Genomic DNA, 21,846 nt, shown 5'->3' on the forward strand with positions numbered 1-21,846 from the left:
GCACACATACAGACACACAAACTCACAAAGTAACATGAATTTCTGTAATTCTTTGAATGTCCTTATATATATGATTAACTGAAGTGGTAAGAATCATAGGACCAAGAACCATTTCTGTGATTAGTTACTACATTTTTCAAAGCATAATTTGGGATAAAAATATTCCATCAGACTAAAGCTTCCTAAATGATAACAGTAGCAAGCGCTCATGACACTTCATAACAGCACTTAGCTGTGGGATAGTCTGTTCTAAATTCAGCTTAGAAAATTAATTTTAAAATGCCCACTGGAATTCCTTGGCCAATTTTTATAGGTCCAGTAAAGGCATTGTTAGTTTTGCCAATGTGACTGTAGTCAAAATTAAACTTATGGACCATCTACTTCAGAATTAACAATATATTACTGTTATTCTCATTTATTCTAAAATGCATTATAAATGTGAATTACAATAAATTATCAAATTATTGTAACATGTAGCTATAACAGATGCATATTTGTGACGGTAGACATGTTTTCCTTTATTTACTTAATTCAAAAGATAAACATTTATCAAAGACACCATTCAGGATACCTGGTGAATAATTAACATTTACAATTAAAAAATTCATGTCTACTTATGTTAGAAGAGAGTAGAATAATAACAGGAACCTCCATAGAAAAGAACTTTGAGACAACTTGATGATAGTGACTTGGAAGTTCGGAGGAACACGACTGGGAATGCCATGAGGTACTCTCTAGTATGGGGATAGCTAATTAGAATCACGGCACCAGTGAAAAATAAGGTCTAATTTAAACCACCCTAGGGAGGAAGGACTTCAGTAATTCACAACTCTGCAAATGTTAGGAAATTCCAGTACAGATTCTGTCAACACAGGACTGGTGGAGTGGCTTAAGTGGTAGAACACCCAGCTAGAGTCTAAGGATATCAATTCAGGGACAGTTGTTTATACACTAATTCCAAACAAGTGAATTTTTTTTTTTACTTATTTGTTTTATCCTCAATAACAGATAAGCATCACACTTTATTTTTTTTAAACTCTTCACATATTTAAATAGCATTAATAAGTTCCTTCTTAGGTCTCTCTTCTGCAAAGATTATGAAAAAGCTTCTTTTTCTTGAAGATATTTAAATACATTGCTCACACTATTTTTTACATTGGTAAAAGCACCTCTAAAAAATCAAGGTAGTCTCTTGGAAGCTATCTTTTTGTATTATAGACAATATTTCCAGAGGCATTTCCCTATAGTTCAGAAATATCTTTACTTTTATTTGCCTTATGTTTGACTAACAGGACGCACTATTTGATTAGAATGCTATAATTTTGAGTAAAGTAGGCTGGATGCCAAGTGAAATTCTCTACTTAAAGCAAATACTACCACAATATGTTATTTTCCCCAACTGAAAGCATTTCCTAGTTCAAACTAAACAGATGACACTGTGGAGAAAAAATTATTTCCCTTTATTCTTTCTAAGTTTGAAAGCAGTAATGGCAATGTTTTTTGACTATTACCTCAACTTTTTTTTAAAGTCCAAAGTTCTCTCCAATACACTTGCCATCTGTTTGTGCTAGACAGACATGTTGTAAATAACCATGTGCAATGATGCTAATAAAGAAGCCAGTGATCCTCTATAGAATCATTTCAGAAGCAAATAATAGGTCTTATGCATTTAATCTCTAACTTCTACCAATGTGGTTCACGTCCCTCTGAGAAAACCTGAAAATGGATAATCCCAGCTTTGTTAGTTTTGTGAAAATCAGCCTACCTCTCTTCTTTTACTCTTATCTTAGTGATAATTAAGTTATAGGCAAAGCGAGTCAATTTTTAAAAAATGCTTGAAGAACTATCCAGGGGTAAAAGAATCAGGTTAAATGAGTGAAGACTTTGAGTCATTACTTACAATATATTATGGCTAGTTAAAAAGGAAATATGTCTCTGAACTCAAAATCTTAAAGGTTCAAAAAAAATTAACTTGATGCAAAAATTTCACTTGAGTTTATTGAGTGTGTATGCTACTATGGAGGCAAATGAACAGGTTAAAATAATCTACTTTCAAATCATCATGAGCTAAAGGAATACTATAACCTCAATTTTTAAAAAAAAATTAGCTTCATTTTTAAAGCAAAAATGAATTTGCTCTCTGTACTTGGGCAGCTGTCATGGTTCTCTGTGTATGGATATCTGCTATGGCTGCATGTGGGTGTTTATATTCGCAGGTGTTACTCATTTCCCTAAAATGGTTGAGAAAATCAACACAATGCTGCTGAATATAAAATCCCTCTGGATTTATGGACCCTTCAATAGTCAACCTCTGTGTCACATTATGTACTCACGGGAAGAATGGCCAAGAATCACTGATCCTACTGAGTGCCACAGGCCGGGCATCACTGGCATTTGACAAACAGTCTGTGACCAGCATACCCATGCCCTATTACTGCTATTACTGTTAGGTGGAATCTTAAGAAATTACCACTTTTACAGGTAAAAAGTGGTTTGGTATTGTCTTATCACCCCCATTGTGCTAGTGATTCAGCATGGTTCACCTGAGCAGTCAGATGTCACAGACAATGGAGAGCTGGGCTGGGGTTCAAATCTAGCATAGGTGACACCAAAGCACATGGTCCATCCAATCCGGAAAGAAGATCTTATTGGTTCCTGTTTGAAACTGTATTTTCTGGTTGTGTATTGTGTGGAAGTAATGTGTGTGCATGCTGGGAATTGAACCCAAAGATTTATGTATGCTAAACTGGTGCTCTATCCCTGAGCTATACTCAGCCTGATTTCTGTTTTTTTAACTCCTAAATTCTGAGGAGGAGAGTCATGTGAAGAAGAACAGAAATAAGATGTTGTGGTGTGACCATAACTGCTAGAGAACTCTGGATATCCTCATGGCCATTACGACATGGCATGTATATAGAGTATACATGTGTATAGAGTATGCTTTCTTCCTTCTATCAGGTAAAGAAAAAGAGACAGTCACCAAGTAAGTAAACTAAATATTGCAGATAAAATTAAATACTAGAAAGGAAAACAGAAAAAGGGAGTGAGAGGTGCTGGACTTTGGAGGGATGCAACTTAATATAGCGTTGTTAAGGAAGAGCTCACGGAAAGGGTGACATTTGGTCAGACACTAAAAAGGAAGAGGCAGCAAGACACAGGGAAATCTGTACCAGGACATGCCAAGCAGGAAATAGCAAGTGCAAAGGCACTGTGGCCAAAACAGGAGTAGTGATCCTGCAGTACAAATAATACAAGATGAACTCAGATGTCTAGAGTAGAGGGCCTTTTAGTTGATTCTAAAGGCTTTGGAAAAGCACTGGAGAGTCCAGAGCAGAAGCAGGACATTATTTGGTCTGTTTTTCAAGTGTTACTCTTGTTAGTAAGTGAGAATAGACTACAGGTAGATAATGCATAAGTAGGCCAATGGCTAAGAAGCTACGTCCAATATGATGTTACTTTGGACAATAGTGATGGTGTGGAGTCAGTGGGCAGTAATCAATTAAAACAAAAAGGCAGGGGATGAGGAGGTATATTTGAGGGAGCCAGAGGATTTGCTGACAGGCTGGGTGTGGGGTAGAAGCAAAACTGAAGAGACAAAGAAAGCTCTAAGATAATGACCCAGGAGTGTGAAAGGAACTAGAATATAAGAGTCCCATCAAATTCAATTGGTGTAGATGTGGTTGAACACAGACATAAAAAAAAAAGTAAAATACCTAATACATAGGAGTAATGTAATTTGAACAAGACATTGCAGACTGAGATGACAGTCCTATATAGGAGGGGAGGAATGAGAGGGAATGCTCTTTAGAGGTGTTGGTATGCACTGAGGTTTTAAAAATATAATGTGATCTATGACATGTGACATGAAATAGAGCTACAGAGAGTTTTTATATTTGTTTGAAAGGAAAATGGCCAAGTAGTTTGGGAATGTTTAAACTTCAGTAAAGCTTTAAAATTTTCTGTTGTAACCTAAAGAGATCAAACCAACCATTCAAATGTATTTACGTGTTTCAAAGAGTTTGCTTTAAGCACTGAAGTGTTCACATACATGGAATCAGTGCAATGATGTGACTCTAGCAGAGGAGTTATTTACCACTGTAAAGTCAATCACAGTAATTCCCACAACTAAACCAGTCCTTTCTACAACCCTCATTTGATAAGACACATTGGTAAATTCTGCTCAATGGCCAACATTACACTACTGCATATCAAAACAAATAAAGAAAGAAGGACTATGTAACTTACAAAGTTTTAGGAAGAAAACATTTCATACCCTGGAGGAAAGTTAATCTTTAGGAAGGAGTAAAATGTTAATATAAAATAGTCCACTGGGGAGAGACAGTGGTACATGTAATTTCATTAAAGAGGACCCTACAAGGCTAAGGGCTCCCTGAGGGAAATGCCAAGCCTTTTTAGTCTCAGCCTACTCTACCATTTCCAGTAGGTTTTTGGTCATCTTTTTTAAAAAAATGAATGAATCAAATATTTTCAATAGAGGCCTCTCTGTGGATATTATATGAGTTACATTCATCTAAAATTCTCTGTCTTTGTTTATATATGACAGTAGTTATGTCTTATGTGAATTTTGTTTTTGAGACAAGACTTCGCTATTTAGCATAGGCTGTCCTTAACCTGCCAATGTAACTGCAGCTGACTTTGCCATCCTCCTGTCTCAGTTTTCTCGTGCTGAGATGACAGGTGTGCACCGCCATGACTGGCTTTTTATGTTAATTTTTAACGCCCACATTATTCCTTGCTTTAGCATTATCTGGAAAGGAGCTAGAAACCAAGAACTAGAGAAAGGAACACAAGCTCTGCTGTAGCTATGGAAGAAAACTTCACTTTGCCTCGTCCCAGGATTCATCCGCTTTGGGAATGAAAGAAGAATAAAACTGGTTCAGATATATTCTTGGTGACTCCAAGGTCTAATGTTAGGACATGAACTTTAAGTCTGTGCAACATGCAGGAAATAAGCCTTAAAGGGGAAACACCAGAAGGTCAAAACTAAAAGCAGAACTACAGAAGGGGAAATAAAATGGAAGAAAAATCCCACTGAATCTGAAGTTTGTTAGTAGGGAAGTTACTGAGAAACTCAAGATGTCTCTGGGACGTTTCAAAACAAAGATTTCAATTATAGGCTTGTCAAAACTTGCACTTTTTACCAGAACATGTAAGACGTATCCCTACATACCCATTTTCCAAGCTTGCCTTCCTATCCCTCTCTGATCGGGGGCCATGATCCTGATGTGACATTCACAAACACCATCCCCTCCAATCAGCCATAGAATTTAGTGATGGCCTCTGATTTCTAATGGGCAATTTATTGTCCTCTCTTCATTTCTCTTGTGGACTACTGCACAAGAATAGCTTTAATGTCTCTCTCTCTCCATTTAAATGTTTAGATTGTTAACATCTGACCCAGCACTTGGTCTTCTTTGAAAGGGGACATTAGGCTGGTGTGATCACTGGCTGTTGTGCAAATGCCTTTTCCTGAATTCTCTTTTGGGTGCATTTCTTAATCTTGAAAGTTTGTTGTAAAGATGAAATGAGGGTTTTTTTTCCCTTGGAGGGGCATCAAAAATCAAAACTAGGGCTTTGCCAATGTCAAACACGTGCTCTACACTGAGTTACACTTCCATCCCAAGAGTAAAGGTATTTTTTAGATACAATGGTATAGCATTTCACATATACAAATATAAGGCATCAACTACTTGTATTCAGTAGAATTAACTCCAGAAAAACTGACAAAACAGCATGTTGTTTATCAATGAAGTCAAGACATTCTTTAATAGCCTAGAGTTAAACCTTTATAAGCAGCATGATTTTAAGCTTCTTTAAGGACTCTACAAAAAATCAGCTAAAAACCTTAATCATGGTTTGTCCCTCCCTAAGTATTTCAGACCTTATCACACTCCAGGATCAAAAGGTGGTTCTTATAGATAAGCAATTACATTGTGCTTATCTACCTCGGAAGTCTGTGTCTTGTTAGAAAACCTTCAAGACACACACCTTTGCCACTAACCTTTCTGGATTACTTCTATACATTATCAAATATGTAAGATATTATGTTGCAGTATGTAAGGGCTGAGGCTTTCTTGAAACCTCCAAGTGCTTCAGTGCAGTGGCTGAAAGCAGGAGTTAGCTCCTGTTAAACCAATTTCTGGTTATATGACTTAAATTCTCTAAGCTTAAAGTTATTCTTCTGAACAACTGCATTAATTAGACTTAATGGATAGTTTTTGTCAGGATGATATAAGGTAAAATCTTTAGCACCTCTGTGATCATTTTTATCACAAGGGTGAGCCTTTGACAGAAAGTAGAAACCTTGTTTATTATCTATTCTTCTTCAGTAAAATCTAATTTCCACGAAAGCTAAAATCTTATCAATATCCTAGCTGCAGAATATCCTGTGTCTTTAATAGGCCTTGGCACCCAATAATTCTTCAATACATATTTATTGAAAGACTGGTTGAATAAGTGCCTCAGAACAGTAAATTTCTTTATTCCTATTTGTCTTTTATTATTAGCAGCAAATATGATTCAGAGTCACTCATCTTAAAAACAACAAAACAAAACAAAACAAAAAAGAAACAAGAGTCAACCCTATCTACCTTGACCATGTATCTCTATCTAGACACAAGTCATAAAATTGATCTTACCATCTTCAGTCTCCTACCCTTCAAAGGTATATGTCAGAGAGCTGTTGGAGTTTTTCAGCTACATCCATACGGCTATTTCCCTCTCCTTTTAAGAGCCTTCTGACATCCCAGGCACATTATCATACAGAATCATGGCTGTCTATGATCTCTGATCTATGTCTTTGACCTATTAGAGTAACTCAGGATGGCTCCTCAGTGTGCCTCAGAGCTTCCTGTGACTACACGTCCCGTCCTCTCAAGCCTGGTTCACTACTGTGCTCTAGTTTGAATTTCACTCTTCAGCAATATCCTGAGGTAACTGTAGTATTTTGGACATACCATGATTTGTTTCTGTGACTTCTCTGTGGAATATGTTTCTCCTCTCCCAACTTCTTCTCCCGGTTAATAATTTCTTACCCTTTAAAACTAAGTTCAGGAGTCACATCTTTGAGACATCCTTTCAGGAGGACCTCGGTCTGAATTTGTGCTGTTTCTGTGTTCTCACAACACAAGCAGACACTGACTATAAAGACGTATCATCAGCCACTTGTGAGCATCCTGCACATGGAGATCCTGTTGCATTCATCTTTGTAAACTTAGTGACCTAACACAGACTGTGCCGTCCAGTAACCATGGTGACTGCTAGCTCATTAGAATTCTAGTGAAGGCTGGGATCTGGAAGAATACTTGACTAGCACACACAAGGCCCTGAGTTCAATCCCCAGTAAGGGATGGGGAGTACTTTAGACACCCTGTCCTCGCTTAACTCTCAGCATCGGAACGTTGTGAACAATGCTATCATCTCCATTTTACAGGTGCGGAAACTGAGGTTCAGGGATTTTACTTCTGCTGGGCTCTCATAAGTAGGTGACGGAGTAAAGACTTAAAACTGGCAATATTTAATCAAGTCTCACTAATAGATATGAGTGAACAATTACGACTGCCCTTGAAGTGGCTCAGTTTTCTATGAGCTCAATCTTCAGAAGAAAAATCACCAAAAAAGAAACTAAGAAGTTCCTCCTTTAATCTGTTCTTGCCTCAATACTATTGTTATGAAAACTCCTTAATTCAGTCTTAATATATTAGAGAACTTTGGAAAGGGAAACTCAAAGCACAAATAAGGGTATAAAACACGTGCCACGACATCTATGCAATACAAGCATTACACAGTTACCAATGGCTGAAAAACACCTTCAAAGACAAGGTCCGTAGCGCCTTTACATTTTCCTTACATCTAACTCGTGCTTTCCAATACTTATATTACAGTCAGTGCTATTAAACTGATTGGCTGTGTAAGGTTCCAGAGCTTGGAAATGTTTAGGAAGGTTGTCTTGTTGAGTTTCATTTCCTGGACCATGTACAAGCCTTACAGTTTAGTTAAGTGCTACTGATCACAGTTCACTCTCTGTTGACTTACACTACAACACAGTCCTCATTGTCCATTTGCCCTTAGCCTAGTCCATTTGACACTCTCCCAATCACCTGCCTCTTTATATGACACACCATCAAGCAGGACCATCCTCTTCTTTTTTAGATTACTTCTATGATGGCACGAAATGTGGCTAGTTTCTACCTAGTATACCATACACTGTAGGTCCCACAAAATATTTGCTCACTAAACTGAATAATCAAAATACTATTATTCCAGATGCAAAAAAAAGATTATTTTTACATAGTCCCTGTTAGCTTCATTTACTAATGCCTTTCTGCTGCTTCTTCTTACTATCCTTCTTCCTAATGGAATAACCTGTAATGTGACAGAATACTAAAATTGCACAGGACTAAGATTAATTTCTTTGATAAGTTTATAACAATTTTCTCCTGAGCAAATAAAAAAGAATTTTTAGCAGGAAAAATATTAGGGCTATTTCACTGACTTATAAGAAGAATCACAATATCGACATATAATTTCACAGAATTTCTAGATATATTTATTAGTAGAAAACAGTACAAAATCAGTAAAGTTGATAGTATTTCAGTTATGTAGTTATTTTACTCTAATAAATACTTTAAGAATTCTATATAATTCATAGTTAATAAAACATTAAATAATTAGGATTTAGGTTCCACAGAAAGGAATGAGGTCAAGTATTAATTTTAGGTATTATAATAGTAATTTTGTTAGTTGTTACTTTAGGTACATGAGCTATTACTCCATAATAATCTGTACTGGAATGTGTTTAAACTACTGATTTTATGGTCCACCCATACTTGATATCATTTTGGATATATAGGTTAGTGGATGGCATTTTTTCCCAATTGTGATCATGCTCGCTAAAACCCCAACAATTTATTCCTTTGGTCATCTTTGAGTTAAATTCATTCTATGATTATTTTGAATAGCTTATTATTAATATTTACATTATTTTATAAGATATCACAGCACATACTCAAGAAACATGATCTCATAATAATCTATTAATAGTAGTGCATCAAAGTGAGAAAGGAAAGAAGCCTCCAAGTCTGTCTTATTGATTTCAATATTTAAATTGTGCTGTTGTGAGGAAACCTGAGCCTCAGGGAAGTTCTGCAACTGGGCCACAGCAAGCTGGATAAAAGATGGAATGACAAGTAGTGCAGACTCCAAATTCCAATCAGGTCACTGCTGACATTTAGATTTTACATGAGTAAAGGAAAAATAGGTTGATAAAACTGTAATCTGAAGTGATAAAGGAGAGTATAATAAAATACTTTAAAATTTACACATAACTTCAAATTTAGCAGTTTATTAAACTGGACCATTTTTTAAAAAATTAGATAATAGAAAAAATATAGACATGAACAAAAATGAGAAAGTATTATATTCAGTATGTGCAACTATGTGTTGGATCTTACCAGCTATAAAATTTTGATTACATGAAATGAGTCTGATTACCTGTTTTTAACTCCCACATAAAGTATTATCTGTGAATAATTTCATCAAATTTAAAAAATTTTTGAATTATTAAAATGAGTTCAAAGTTAGAAAACTGATAGCTTAATCAAGATTTAGAAACGGGTGAAAAGAATCTTACAGCAAGCACTTGTCCCTTGTATAGGTGGGGAATTCATTCCAGGGCCCCTGAAGGTAACAAAATCCATGGATACTCAAGTCCCTGATAAAAAAATGGCATAGTTTTTGCATATAACACACACATATCTTCTTGTGTACTATAAATCATCTCTAGATTAGTTAAAATACCTAATGATACAAATTCTATGCAAATAGTTTTGGTTAGGGAATAATGACAAGATAAGAAATCTGTGCATGTTTGGTGTAAATACAATTTTTTCTTTCCAAAGAATTTTGATCTATAGTTGGTTGAATCTGTGGATGTGGGATGAAGGCTGACTGTACATGCTTTTAGAATTTATGCATCATTTTACAAACTAATGTCACATTATTTTTGCTGTGGCTATTTCTAAAACTCATTATAGAGTTTTGCAAACTTGCAAGGAACACTCTTTATAGAACCTGTGAGCTTGATAGTTTATTAAAAAATGAGTGAGTCTATTCTTGTAATGATGAAAAAAAGTAGTAATGGGGATTTGTTTGTTGGTTGTAGTTTTTTATTTTGATTTTGGAATTTGTTTAAGCTGAGTTGGCAACAGTTTTACCTCTGCATTAAGTCAGCAGGGCACACAAGCCTGAGGCTATCACCAACAAATAAAAGATACAAGTCTGACAGAAGGCAAAGTGGGAAGGGAAAACCAGAGTGAATATGGAGGTGAAATAGAATGAATGTGAAAAAGAAGCATAGAGAAAATGAAACGATCGTGCCTTGCAGTAGAGTAGAATATCTGTATCAGTCTTGATTTAAAAATCAGAAGATCAACAGTTAAATATACACCAGCAGATAAAAAATTTTCTTTAAAAATTGCTTTTAAATCAAATTTTGAGCTAGAAATCTAAAAAAAAATATTATGTACTACACTACATGTTCTTTAAGACACTTTTAGCTTAATAGGATGGATCATTATCAAAAGTCCTTAAATAAACATCCGGGAGTTTCTTGATCCTTTGGAAGAAGACAGAAATTCATGCAAGACAAGTCAGAGTGACAAGCTGCACCCTGATCTGAAGTAGGTGGGGAGCATTTGATCGTCTGCTCCAGGAAATCCTACACAGAAATGAAGATTTTCACTGAGAAAACAGGACAAAAGAATAGTTGAATCTGAGTTTTTGGTCATCACACTGTCCATTGATTTAAAAATTTACAAAAGACACACACAAACAGCTCATGCATGAAGAGATTCTGAGATTAGCTCAGACCATGACATCCATGTATCATCAAATACTAGACCCCACTCAAGTGATAAAGGGTGCTGACATCTTTGTCCTTAATTGAGTCTTTTGCAAACATTGTATAGAGCTTCTTTATCATCACCTCAGGAACAAGAAAAATATATTAAACAAGCAAGGGTTCACCCCTCTCCCCACAGCAAAAATGTCTGCTTGTTGCATAGAGCTGCACAGGCCTGGAGACAGGTCTAGACCTGTAAGGAGGATGATATACAGCAAAAGATCCAAGCGGCTGCTGAGTGGCGAGCTGAAGTGAGAAGCTGGAAGCAGGATGAGTGACAGAGATGACAAGGACACCCAGGAGCCTAACTTCAATGTGTTGCACAACTCTGGCATGCTGGGAAAGAGTTACAGATGGACGGAATGGATGTGTATTCATCAGGAAGTGGGAGCTGACCCTGAGCTATGGTGCTGGGCAGGTTAGGAGGTGGACAGACATTGTGGCATACAGAGGCAGGTCCTGTAAACTGTGGCCACAGCCACAAACTAAAGGACAGTCTTCAAATGCATGCAGTGTGGAAAGGACCATTGCTAAGTATCATTGACTTTGGGCACAGCACACCTGTACAGAGGAGCACTACCAGTGAAAGGTTAACTTGACCCCTGTCCCAAACACCTGAAATTAATCTTTTACCGGAAATGCATTCAAGGCTAGTTCAACAATTTTGGCCTAAAACCTTATATAATGAAAATACAAGATAGTTCTAGTGGGAGAATTTTCTTTTTTGGTGTATGATGGGCTATTACCACAGTGCTTTAATGATTGTGACTATGTTTTTTAAGATTTTTATTTGTTTTCAAACTCTCAGTTTCTGTCCATGACACTGAATTTGCTGCTGAGTTTATTGACACAGCATCAGAAATAGCATTTAGTTTTTGGATACGGGAAAATATTAGGAAGTTGTGCAAAAGGTCAACTTTAGGAAGTGAACATATTGACTTTGGAGAAAGAAAACATAAACTCTAAAAAGCTCTTTAAAAGTAAGAGTTACAAAATAAGGCAGTCCTACAGGATGACTGCAAGCTTGGGAAGGAAAATGTGGTTATAACTCAATACTGAAGTTTTATCTATTTTTTTTTCAACATAGGGTCTTTCTATGTATCCCAGGCTGGCCTTGAACTCACAGGCCTCCTGCTTTAGCCTCCCAAGTGCTGGTATTACAGGCATGAACCACTATGCCTGGATTTTGAAGTTTTTTAAGAGAAAAGAAATTTTAAAAAGTTTAGTTTAAAAACATACATTTGTCTTGAGTCTCACTTTTTCACTAAGTTTTCTTAATATTTGTTAAGTAAGAGAAATGGGCCTAAATTATACCAAAAAGATCCACACAAAGCATATAGAAGACTGTTTTGACTCTGTGTCTTTGAATGATGGAGTCAAAACTTGACTATGATTAGCTCACAAAGAGAAACATGGAAGTTAGGCAAATAGCAGGCATTCGATAAATGTTTTCTAAATGAGCGAAGAAACTGAGCCTAGATACAGTTCAAAAGCAATACACAGATTGGGGCCTCAGATAACCACAGACCATTCTGAATAGAGATCAACAGTTAAAGAAAAATGGATCTAACCAACATTGGCTTCGTGGGGTGCTCCAAGTTTTTGACTGTGAGGTACCATTAATTTATTTCCTATTTCTGCTTTCCTTCCTCTATGTTCTCTTTGAGAACAGCTGGACTGTCCACTGCTCCCCCTTTTCCCTAAAGAGGTTGGAAGGACCTATACTGTTGATTCACCTCATGCTCTTTAGGGTGGAGAGAACACAATAGCTTCTGGGAAGTAGGTGATGAGGTAGTCAAGGGGCTATATGTCTAGGTGCTGGTGTTATAGACTCCTCACGTGAGATAGCCCGCAGGAGTGGAAGAGAGCTTGTGTAAGCATGTAAGACTGTGCCATGGGATCATGCCTAAAGGAGTTTGTTGAAAAATGTGGTGTTTCACCCTGAAACCAGATTGTATACAAGGGTAAGGTCAGACACTATTTGTGGAAAGAAGAATGTGATTTTCTAGATATGATATGGTCTTGTAATTTTGGTCAGGTATATAATGATCTTTGTAAATCTCTAGATGTAAGATATCTAGGCAAATTTGGGGGCGGAGGATGTAGCTCAGTAGTTAAGTGTTTGCCTAACATTCATGAGGCCCACAAATAATAGTTAATTTTGGGTTCTAAGAGAACTAGATAGTAAACACATTTCCTATTAAGCTATCCAGAGCTAGAGCAAATTCTGAGGTGAAGAGAAAAGAACATACTCATTCAACTGCAGAACTATGCCAGGGTCTTTCCTGAATACTGGACACTGATGACTGGAGAGAGTCCCGTGCACAGGTCACCAGCATAATCAATACATTAAAATCATTTATGGTTGATAGGTTCATTCCCACCTGTGTTTCAGCTGCAGTGAGGGCCTGGTGATCTTTCAAAGCGTCTTCTAGTCATAAAGATTTCTGATATCATTCAGTTTTAAATGCGTTAGCTACCAAAAGGCTGTACAAGTCTTACAGAACACAAAGGAGGCCTAGTACCGTAATCTATCTGTGGCCATATCCATGCTGTTAAAATTAAGCAGAAACTTAACTAATTCACCGGTTTCAAGAAAATAAACCAAAGGACCCAGCGCTCAATAATCAACTGAACATTTCTTTTTATTTCAATGTTATGCTTAATTTCTTTGATATTTGGTGAATTTAGACTCATCATAACTAGAAAGATGAATAATGTCTCCATTTGTGAAATTCCTGAGGGAGTCATTTTTTAAAAATTTGGTTTGACATAAGGCCTTGCTATGTAGCCCAGGCTGGCCTGGAACTTGCCATCTTCCTGCCTCAGCAACCCAAGTGCTGGGATTACAGGTGTGTGTAAGCATGCACAGGTGAGGGACTCTTTTTCTACACTGATATTTACATAAATTAATACCGGTAATCCTGAATTGGCATTTAATAACTGAAGAGTCAAATTCTGGTGAGAAAGCTCATTTATTAAAACCCTCCTCATAATCACTAAGGTCTAAACATATTCCTAGGTGAACTGCATACAGTGGGTGTTGTTTGTATACTTCTAATTTTATTTAGTTATTAAAACTTCAGTCTCTCTAGTGGATAATGTACAGACTTTCTGAAACTTGACCAAGGAAGAAGGTGAAAACCATCTAAAACATTTTGCTTAGTTGGAAGAGTTAATGAACCTAAACTACTTGTAAAGATAATGCTTCCTGAATCAACGGGAAATCTAAATGGCACATCTGTTCATTTGGTTAAAAAAAAAATCTCTTTATCTAATGTGACTGGCATCAATGATTCATAAAATTACTTCAGGTCAAATTTTAGCTCAGGGGCATGAATGAGATGAATAGGCCTACTAAATAAAATTCTTGACACAGCTCTCCACCTTTGCACTGTAAAAATTAATGACTGACTACCTCTAGCAGAGTCAGGTCAGTGCTCTCGTAATATAAATAGAGCGTACTCTGATAGCATCAGCTGTTCTATTCAACCCAAAAGGATGAAGTCAGCAGAGGTGATGGGCAACGTGTGGTGGATAGTCATTTTTATTTCCTACATCGCCCATGTCTTCTTGAACTGAGAATTTCTTGGTTCTTTATTCTAATAACATGAATACAACTTTTTAAGGCCATATTTTATCAGTGCCACCTACTGTTAATGCCACTTTGGTGACATTGTTAGGCAAATTATTAATTAAACCTTATCTGGAAAGATGATCACATCTTTCAATTTTTAAAATAATTCTTTTCCTTTAATATGTCTGTTTTGAATGTCTCTATTGTTACTGTTCTTTTTCAGAATAGCTTCTAGAACAGCTATTAAAAAAATACTTCAGCAAGCAAAATGGTGGCCAAGAAGATATTAGGAATATATGTGAAACCTAGGATAAAAAGCCTGCCAAATACAAAACTCCACTGATACTCACTTGAGACCATCAAGAGTTTAAAAAGATGTTATTTTCATTTTTTTGTATTCTTATTTTCTAGACAGTTTTCATGGATATACCTAACATCTATATACATTTTATATACTTTGAATTGACATGTATAATTTGTTATTATTTATCCAAATTGTTATTACTCGTCATTGCAATAAGAAGCTTGAACAGATCAAATGTTGCTTATAGTTTAAAATATAGTACATAATGGGAAATAGTTGACAGAACCACTATGCATATATTATTGAAATAATACTTATAAAAAGAAAATTAATTTTGTGTTTTGGGATAAGCCTCCTTCCTAAACTTAATGATTATTTCAAAGAAATTTTATTTTTCTTTCTGCTATCTGTGGAGCTCTAAGTTAGAATTATTCAGTTATGGTTCAATCATACCTTTCACATCTTCATCCTCAATTGTTGTATTTGAACTTTCAGTTGACTCCTGTTGAGAAGAAAACATGTTGTAAGTTGCACACAATGAATAGATTGATTTCGTCATAAAACAGCGGCTAATGATTTAAACATATCATGCAAAATTCTTCAGCAGGCTGTGTGCATATGCTGACATGCAATGGACAAATACATGAAGTGGTTTTTAACAGAAACAAATGTCAGATGCTGCAAACATTTAAAAAAGGGAGTACTCTGGTTGTCTGATCTCTGATGCACTTTTAATCCAGGTGATTTGTAGAAGAAGCTGAAGTATGCAATTTGTTTTGACAATTGTGTAAGATGTGCTGGTGTTACAGTGTTTCATAAGGTGCTTCTTGTGTGTGTGTGTTCATGGGAAATCAAATACATTAGCTGAATGCATCTGAACATTCAAATAGAATAATTTTTATTCCCAGCTAATCAATCAACAGTACCTTTGTGTCAGGAACTATATTAAATACTGAACTTACAGTCTACCTTACTCCCTTGTAGGGAGAGAAAATCTTTCATTGCATCATTTGATGACAAAGCTGAGAGTATTAAGCTGAGATAGGCTGAAAGAGGTTTTAAGAATTTTCATGGTTATGATGAGCACAATGGAATTATAATGAATAATTTATTTTCAAGGTAAATTAGATATTTTTCATCATTTTCTAAATTAGAAACTAGCTGTCATTGATAAGAAACCTTCTCCCATAAAGAAAAGACAAAGTTCTTTCTTTGTAAAACTACAAATTAAGTTGAAGATTAGTAAGCACACTTAAAAGTACACCGTAACTTCCAGTATTATAATACATTTTTCAAATGGTTTGATAAGCGTTTCCATTAAAAATATACTAATAAGATATTTTCTAGCAAAGAAAGTTTTACAATATTTATAAGAAAAACCCAATTTTCTACTTGAAATGATTAAAGACTAGAGGTGAAACTAATTGGAAACCAAGTTCCCATCAACAACTATATGCTCAGTGATGAAAACCAGATTTTGGAAAGTGATGCAAATACCAGTGTCCTTTTAGATTCATTATTTTAAAAAGTGATCTATTTATATAAATATCTGTACATTATTTAAACCAAAGGGATCAACTAATTAAAGATGTACCCAGAGTCTCCATACACACAAAAAACCAAAGGGAAGTCTTCATGCGTTTCTTAATGTGACACAGCATTCAGACTTAAACACAAAACGAAGGTAAACTCATGCACTTCAAAAATAAAGTAATTCATGTCAGCAAGAAATACCATGCAGCAACTCTTACAAATGACAGAGCTAGAATTATGGAAGTGTCCACTCCAGCCGTTACGCTTGCTCTTTTATTTGCTAATGCTATTACAAAATCGTCTCACGTATGACAGCCCTGACTCAAGTCTTTTAGGGACTTGGCACTTGGTGTCATACATGCTATAAAAAACCACAGCATTCCATGTGTTTTTACTTTAATGGTTTTAAAATCGATCAACTAATGTTGAACCAGAGAGGAAATGTGTATTCTAAGCCTAAGAGTAAGGAGAAGACCCATGACTATATTTAAGAAAAGCCTGATGAAGCATTTTTTCCTCCCTTAAGAGATTACAATTATGTATAATAAGGAATAAACCGGAAACATGGAATACACTCAGAAAATGTCTCCTTTTGTCCTCTAAACATGTATGCAAGTGCTGTTATTTTGTGAACATGATGTACAAATAGTCTCCAATAGGTAGAGCGCATTGGTCTTCCTTTAACATAAGTAGTTAAATGTCTGTTACAGAAATGCATAGAACTCAATGACAAACACATTGCACAGAAAGAAAAACCGAATTTTCTCAACTTCGTGCCAAACAACAATAGCAACATTATAAACAGGGAATTGAAAACAAAAACAAAAAACCCACTATGACAACAGAATAGAATAAAACTCAGAAACATCAAATGTAAACAAACACCTGTGAACTCAAGTTGATATTTTTGAAGACAATGGAATGATAGCAAGAAATTCTAAAATTTCATGCAGTACACATCTACCAAACAATGCACAGACAGGCAAAGAGGTAAAACAAAAAAAGACCATATAGAATTGTTTAAGATGCACAGTCATCCTGACACAGAGAAGATTTTATAAATTTAAACTGACTCTTTTGTTTTTCATTGACTAAGGTATCATTGATACCATTGATACTCTTTCAAGCTGTCATTCATTTTTATTTGAAAGAAGTCTACATATAGGTCTAGGTCAATTAGGCCAAAAAAGAAAGTATGGCAGAAAAAGGGTAGAGATTTTCTTTTCTATTTTTAGATGATGAATTAATTTTGCATTGAGTATTTGATGAGATGTGTAATCTTGTTAAAGCAAGATGATGTTGATTCTTTCTGAATACCTTGTTTCCATCAGGGTTGTGGATTACAGTAGTTTGGGGCTCCTGAGTGAGAACAAAATAGAGAAAGAAATAGTTCGCATTGGTAAGTACATTCTCACTAGTATGAGGGGACAGAGCAGAGAGCCAACTGACAAAACTAAATAATGACAAGAGCAAAAGCAATGTTACTGCCGTCAGAGGTTGCACCTGGCAAGATCTCTGATGAAAGATGTCCCTGGTGAGCCCATGAGACAGGACACCTCGCTACTCAGAAGCAGCATGCAAAAGACCTTATTCCTGACCAGTATATAGACAAGGCTTTGAAATCTGGAGACCTAAAGAGGCACTCACTGTTTCACCAAGTCTTATGCTAGATAGAACTTTCCTTCTTTTTAATGAATGGCCTGCTAACTTAGGTCCCCTAGAAAACTGGCCATCGACACTGGAGATAGAACTCTTTGAAAGGACTTTAAATTCTTTGTGCAGGTATTTTTAGCTATATTGCTTTGAGAACTAATTATGGCATCATAATTAAAACATAGCTGAATGCACCTGGAAAATCTAGAAACACTGGACCTCACTTAAAAAAAGAAGAGACTCTCTTGAAGAGTACATTTCAAAAACCAATGAGAAATTCTAAGGAATTTTTAAAAGGTTTATTTTAGAATGAATCGTAGAACCACTATATTTGGAAACACACTTTTATTAAATCTTGTGCTAACTCCTATTTACAAGAAAAATTTTTTTTATAAACTTTATATTCAGAATCCTTCGCTGGAAAGTCATGTTTTTCCATAAAGAAAATATTATTCTTTCCATGTCTTTCAATCATAATATCAAAAAAATGATCAGTTAGAAAATAATATTCAAAATAACTGATGTAAAAAATGCTCAGTGTTCATGCATCAATGGCACTTCCTTTACAAGATGACATGGCATCTGGGCTTTACTGTAACCCACTGAGTTCCCTTCCACCCCAGGTACTTTCCCACCATGACACTGCACGCTGTTTCCTTTTCTCCTTTCCCTGCTTACCTCTACGGGCAACATTGGTTTTTACTGGTAAATGATCTGCTATCTTCCCTCTGACAACCCTCAGACATCATTTTCTTGTAGTACTGGGGATAAAACCCCAGGTCCATGTATGCTAGGCAAACTCTCTACCACTGAGCTATACCCTCATTCCTAATAATCTGCTATGTTGATGCCTTTAAGTGTTTTTAAATTGAACCTACTTGTTAACAAGTGAAATAACCTCCTAACATTTTTTATTCCTCTAAAATAACAATCCTCAACAGTAACAAATAAAAAGCATTTCTGAAACTTTCAAATCAAAATATCAAACAGTTTGAAGAAAATGTTATGGGCCACAGAGAGTTCTGAGTGCCAGTATTCAAATTTTGAATTTTAACATAACACCATCTCAACGTGATAAACTGATTTACTTGTTAATTGTGTGGATTTGACTGAGATGGAAAAAACTGTTTTCCATTGGTAATTCAATGTTCTATGCTACGTGATTTCATTCTTTGGATTAAAGTGAAACAGTGAAAAATTAATTCAGAATACAATCAACAAAAAGCTTTAAATTATCTAGTGCCTCTTTATCTCAGTATGTGAGGTCTTACAAAGCCATGGTTGTTGTCTTTCAATGAGAGGGAAATGGGGACTCTGAATAAGGTCAACATTTTTATGTTGTATAGCAATCTCCTGTTAGCTCTCCTTGATGACAACATTTGCGTCACCAAAAGAAGAAACCATTCTTTGCATAATCTAGAACTATCATCATCAGAAGAGCTAAGAGTAACCACAGCGCATTCTACTTTATTTCTAAGGCAGCATGCAACACTTTCAACTGCAGAGACCAGTACAATGTTCAACAATGAAATGAGATAATCTCATGTTAGAAACACACTGCTTGACAACTATCATAACAAAAAGGAAAGGAAAACAAAAGAAATGAACTTTTTATATCTTAGAAAGCAAAAAAAAAAACCCCAACGAAATAAAATATTTAAATATATGTATGAAATAGTGAAAGCAAATGAGAAGAACAACAAAAAAACAGTAAAGAACTTAAGGGTTACAAAGAGTCCAGGTATACCAGCGCCGGGGTAGGAATATTTTCTTTGGGGCTGGTTACCACGTTGGCTTTGTTGTTTATCTGTGGGTATGCAGAAAATAGAAACAAGAGAGGCCTTAAACTCCGTGGTAGCCAATGTCTCCATATGCAGTATGTCTACATGGAGATATAGACATGAAAATAAAGAGCCACTAAAGATGAACATGAAAGACAAAGTGACGACTGACAGGAATGATAATCACGTGGATTCTTCAAAGATCACACATAGGCTATAGGACCTGCTTGTGATGGTAGAATGAGAAAGCAGATGTGGCTACTTTGGTTTAGCATACAAAGAGTGGCTTCGATGGAGCTCGAAGTTTCAGAGTATGAAGTGAATATGGCTTTTTTCATACTCCTCAAGTTAGATTCTGTTTCCAAGCTTCCAATTGTTCACTGTTATGAATACATTCATTTTCCCCCCATTTTGTTCTTGAGTCTGAAGTCACACATAGACCATCTGTCTCTGGGACGCCATCATGACTTTGTTCACTAAGTATCCAATTAAAAGCTTGGATCTTCTCACAAAATGTAGGTATTAAAATATTTTTTAAAAAAGTAAGTCTGGGTCTCCTTTTAAAATATAGCTTCGATTGTGAATGGGGAAATCAAACTCTTTATGCTGAATGCTAAAGAACTTTATTTTTCACAATTGCTTGAGAAGAAAACACTATGGTTCCTGTCAAAGTGTTATTGCTACTGTTGAGGAATATACTTGGTACTGTCATTCCCTTTCATTAGACAATTGAGTCTATTCTTCAAGAAGATATCTTTATCACTGTGGGAGCCATGTTGTAAAAGAAACTCAGAGCTAATAAATATTGTAATGGCCCACAGAAGAAGACTCTTTGTAGACAAGTGGCAACTTGGAACTATAATTGGCTTTATGCACTAAAGAATAAAAGACTAAAAAAGTAATAATCAACATTATTTTAAATTCATGCATGACACATTACATAATGGTTGTCAAGCATACATATAAATTAATATTCATTTCCTTATACTGTTATTTAGGCATTTTCATTATGTGTTACATAAAGGAATATACCACAGTTTTAATATAAATATGAATTACTTATGAAGTTAAAGAGAAACATATACTGCATAAAATAAGTGAATACCAAATGAGTATTTACAAGTGACTACACAAGCAATCATTTGGGCTTTCTGGTAAGTCTAGTCTTTATGCCCATAAATTGTTTTGAGGATTGTTTTGAGAGGAAGACAGATAGCAAGAGGAATTAATGTAGGTATGCAATATTTTTCCTATTCATTCATATTTGTGTGGTTATTGGTATTGATACTATTGAAATAAGTTGTAACACTGTGCTCTGAGACATGCAGGAAAAGAGAAAACTTCTAAACTTTTCTTTTACTGGAAAACTTATTAAATGTTAAACGATCAATCCACATTTTGCAGATAGCTTCAGAAAAGTCTTTCTTTGAATCCAAGTGCACAGAATTTAACACAAAATTTGTGCTGTAGCAAAAAGAGTAAAAGGTAATGTTGTCTATTAAAGAGGTATGAAAATGCACTTATGTTAGTATAAGATACAAGAGAAAAGGGGAGAGATGCACAAACAACTTCCTATTCAGTAAGAGTGCCTAGCAAAACATTGCTGGCTTAGGTGCCACATGTTATTGAAAATGTTCCAAATGCATACCAATACTAAGAAACTTAGTGTCCAAGTACAAACTTATCCCCCCATACACATTCACACATTGACAAACAGCACCCCTTTCGCTCTCTCCCAAATGAAGCTCATTCTGTAAATGAGAAACCACTCTTTATCCTCAGATGCGGGAAACATGACTTAAATGGATATGTACCTCAAGTACTACTTTCAATCATGTACTTAAAAACTTTTTTGGATAATGTAAAAAATTTGCTTAACAATCATTTTTTACTATGGGAAAGATTTTGGAGGCATTTCAACAACAATAGAAAAATTTCTAAAGAGTCAAATATGAAGTATGAGTTCAACACAGCTATCTTTTAAACATACAAGTGAATGTAGTCATTTTACATTATGGAAGTAGAATATTTTTCTTTTGTAAAAACAGCTAATAATCGATATTTAAATGGTGAACTG

General features: G+C 35.5%; 1 protein-coding gene across 20 annotated transcripts in view; it reads right to left on the minus strand.

Annotated features, from left to right (window-relative positions):
* Camk2d (calcium/calmodulin dependent protein kinase II delta) overlaps positions 1-21,846 on the minus strand; it is a 294,100-nt gene that overhangs the window by 24,554 nt on the left and 247,700 nt on the right. For 9 of the 20 annotated variants that reach the window (XM_074041578.1, XM_020163015.2, XM_074041576.1 and 6 more), the window contains 3 exons: positions 19,736-19,795; positions 17,653-17,694; positions 15,256-15,304 (listed from right to left, as the gene is read on the minus strand). In XM_074041578.1, the coding sequence (XP_073897679.1) occupies positions 15,256-15,304; positions 17,653-17,694; positions 19,736-19,795 (151 nt within the window). The remainder of the gene's footprint in view (positions 1-15,255; positions 15,305-17,652; positions 17,695-19,735; positions 19,796-21,846) is intronic. The other 11 variants (XM_074041587.1, XM_074041585.1, XM_074041584.1 and 8 more) reach the window with 2 other exon arrangements.

This window comes from Castor canadensis, chromosome 9 (assembly GCF_047511655.1).
Source record: "Castor canadensis chromosome 9, mCasCan1.hap1v2, whole genome shotgun sequence".
In the NCBI taxonomy this organism is placed as follows: domain Eukaryota; kingdom Metazoa; phylum Chordata; class Mammalia; order Rodentia; family Castoridae; genus Castor; species Castor canadensis.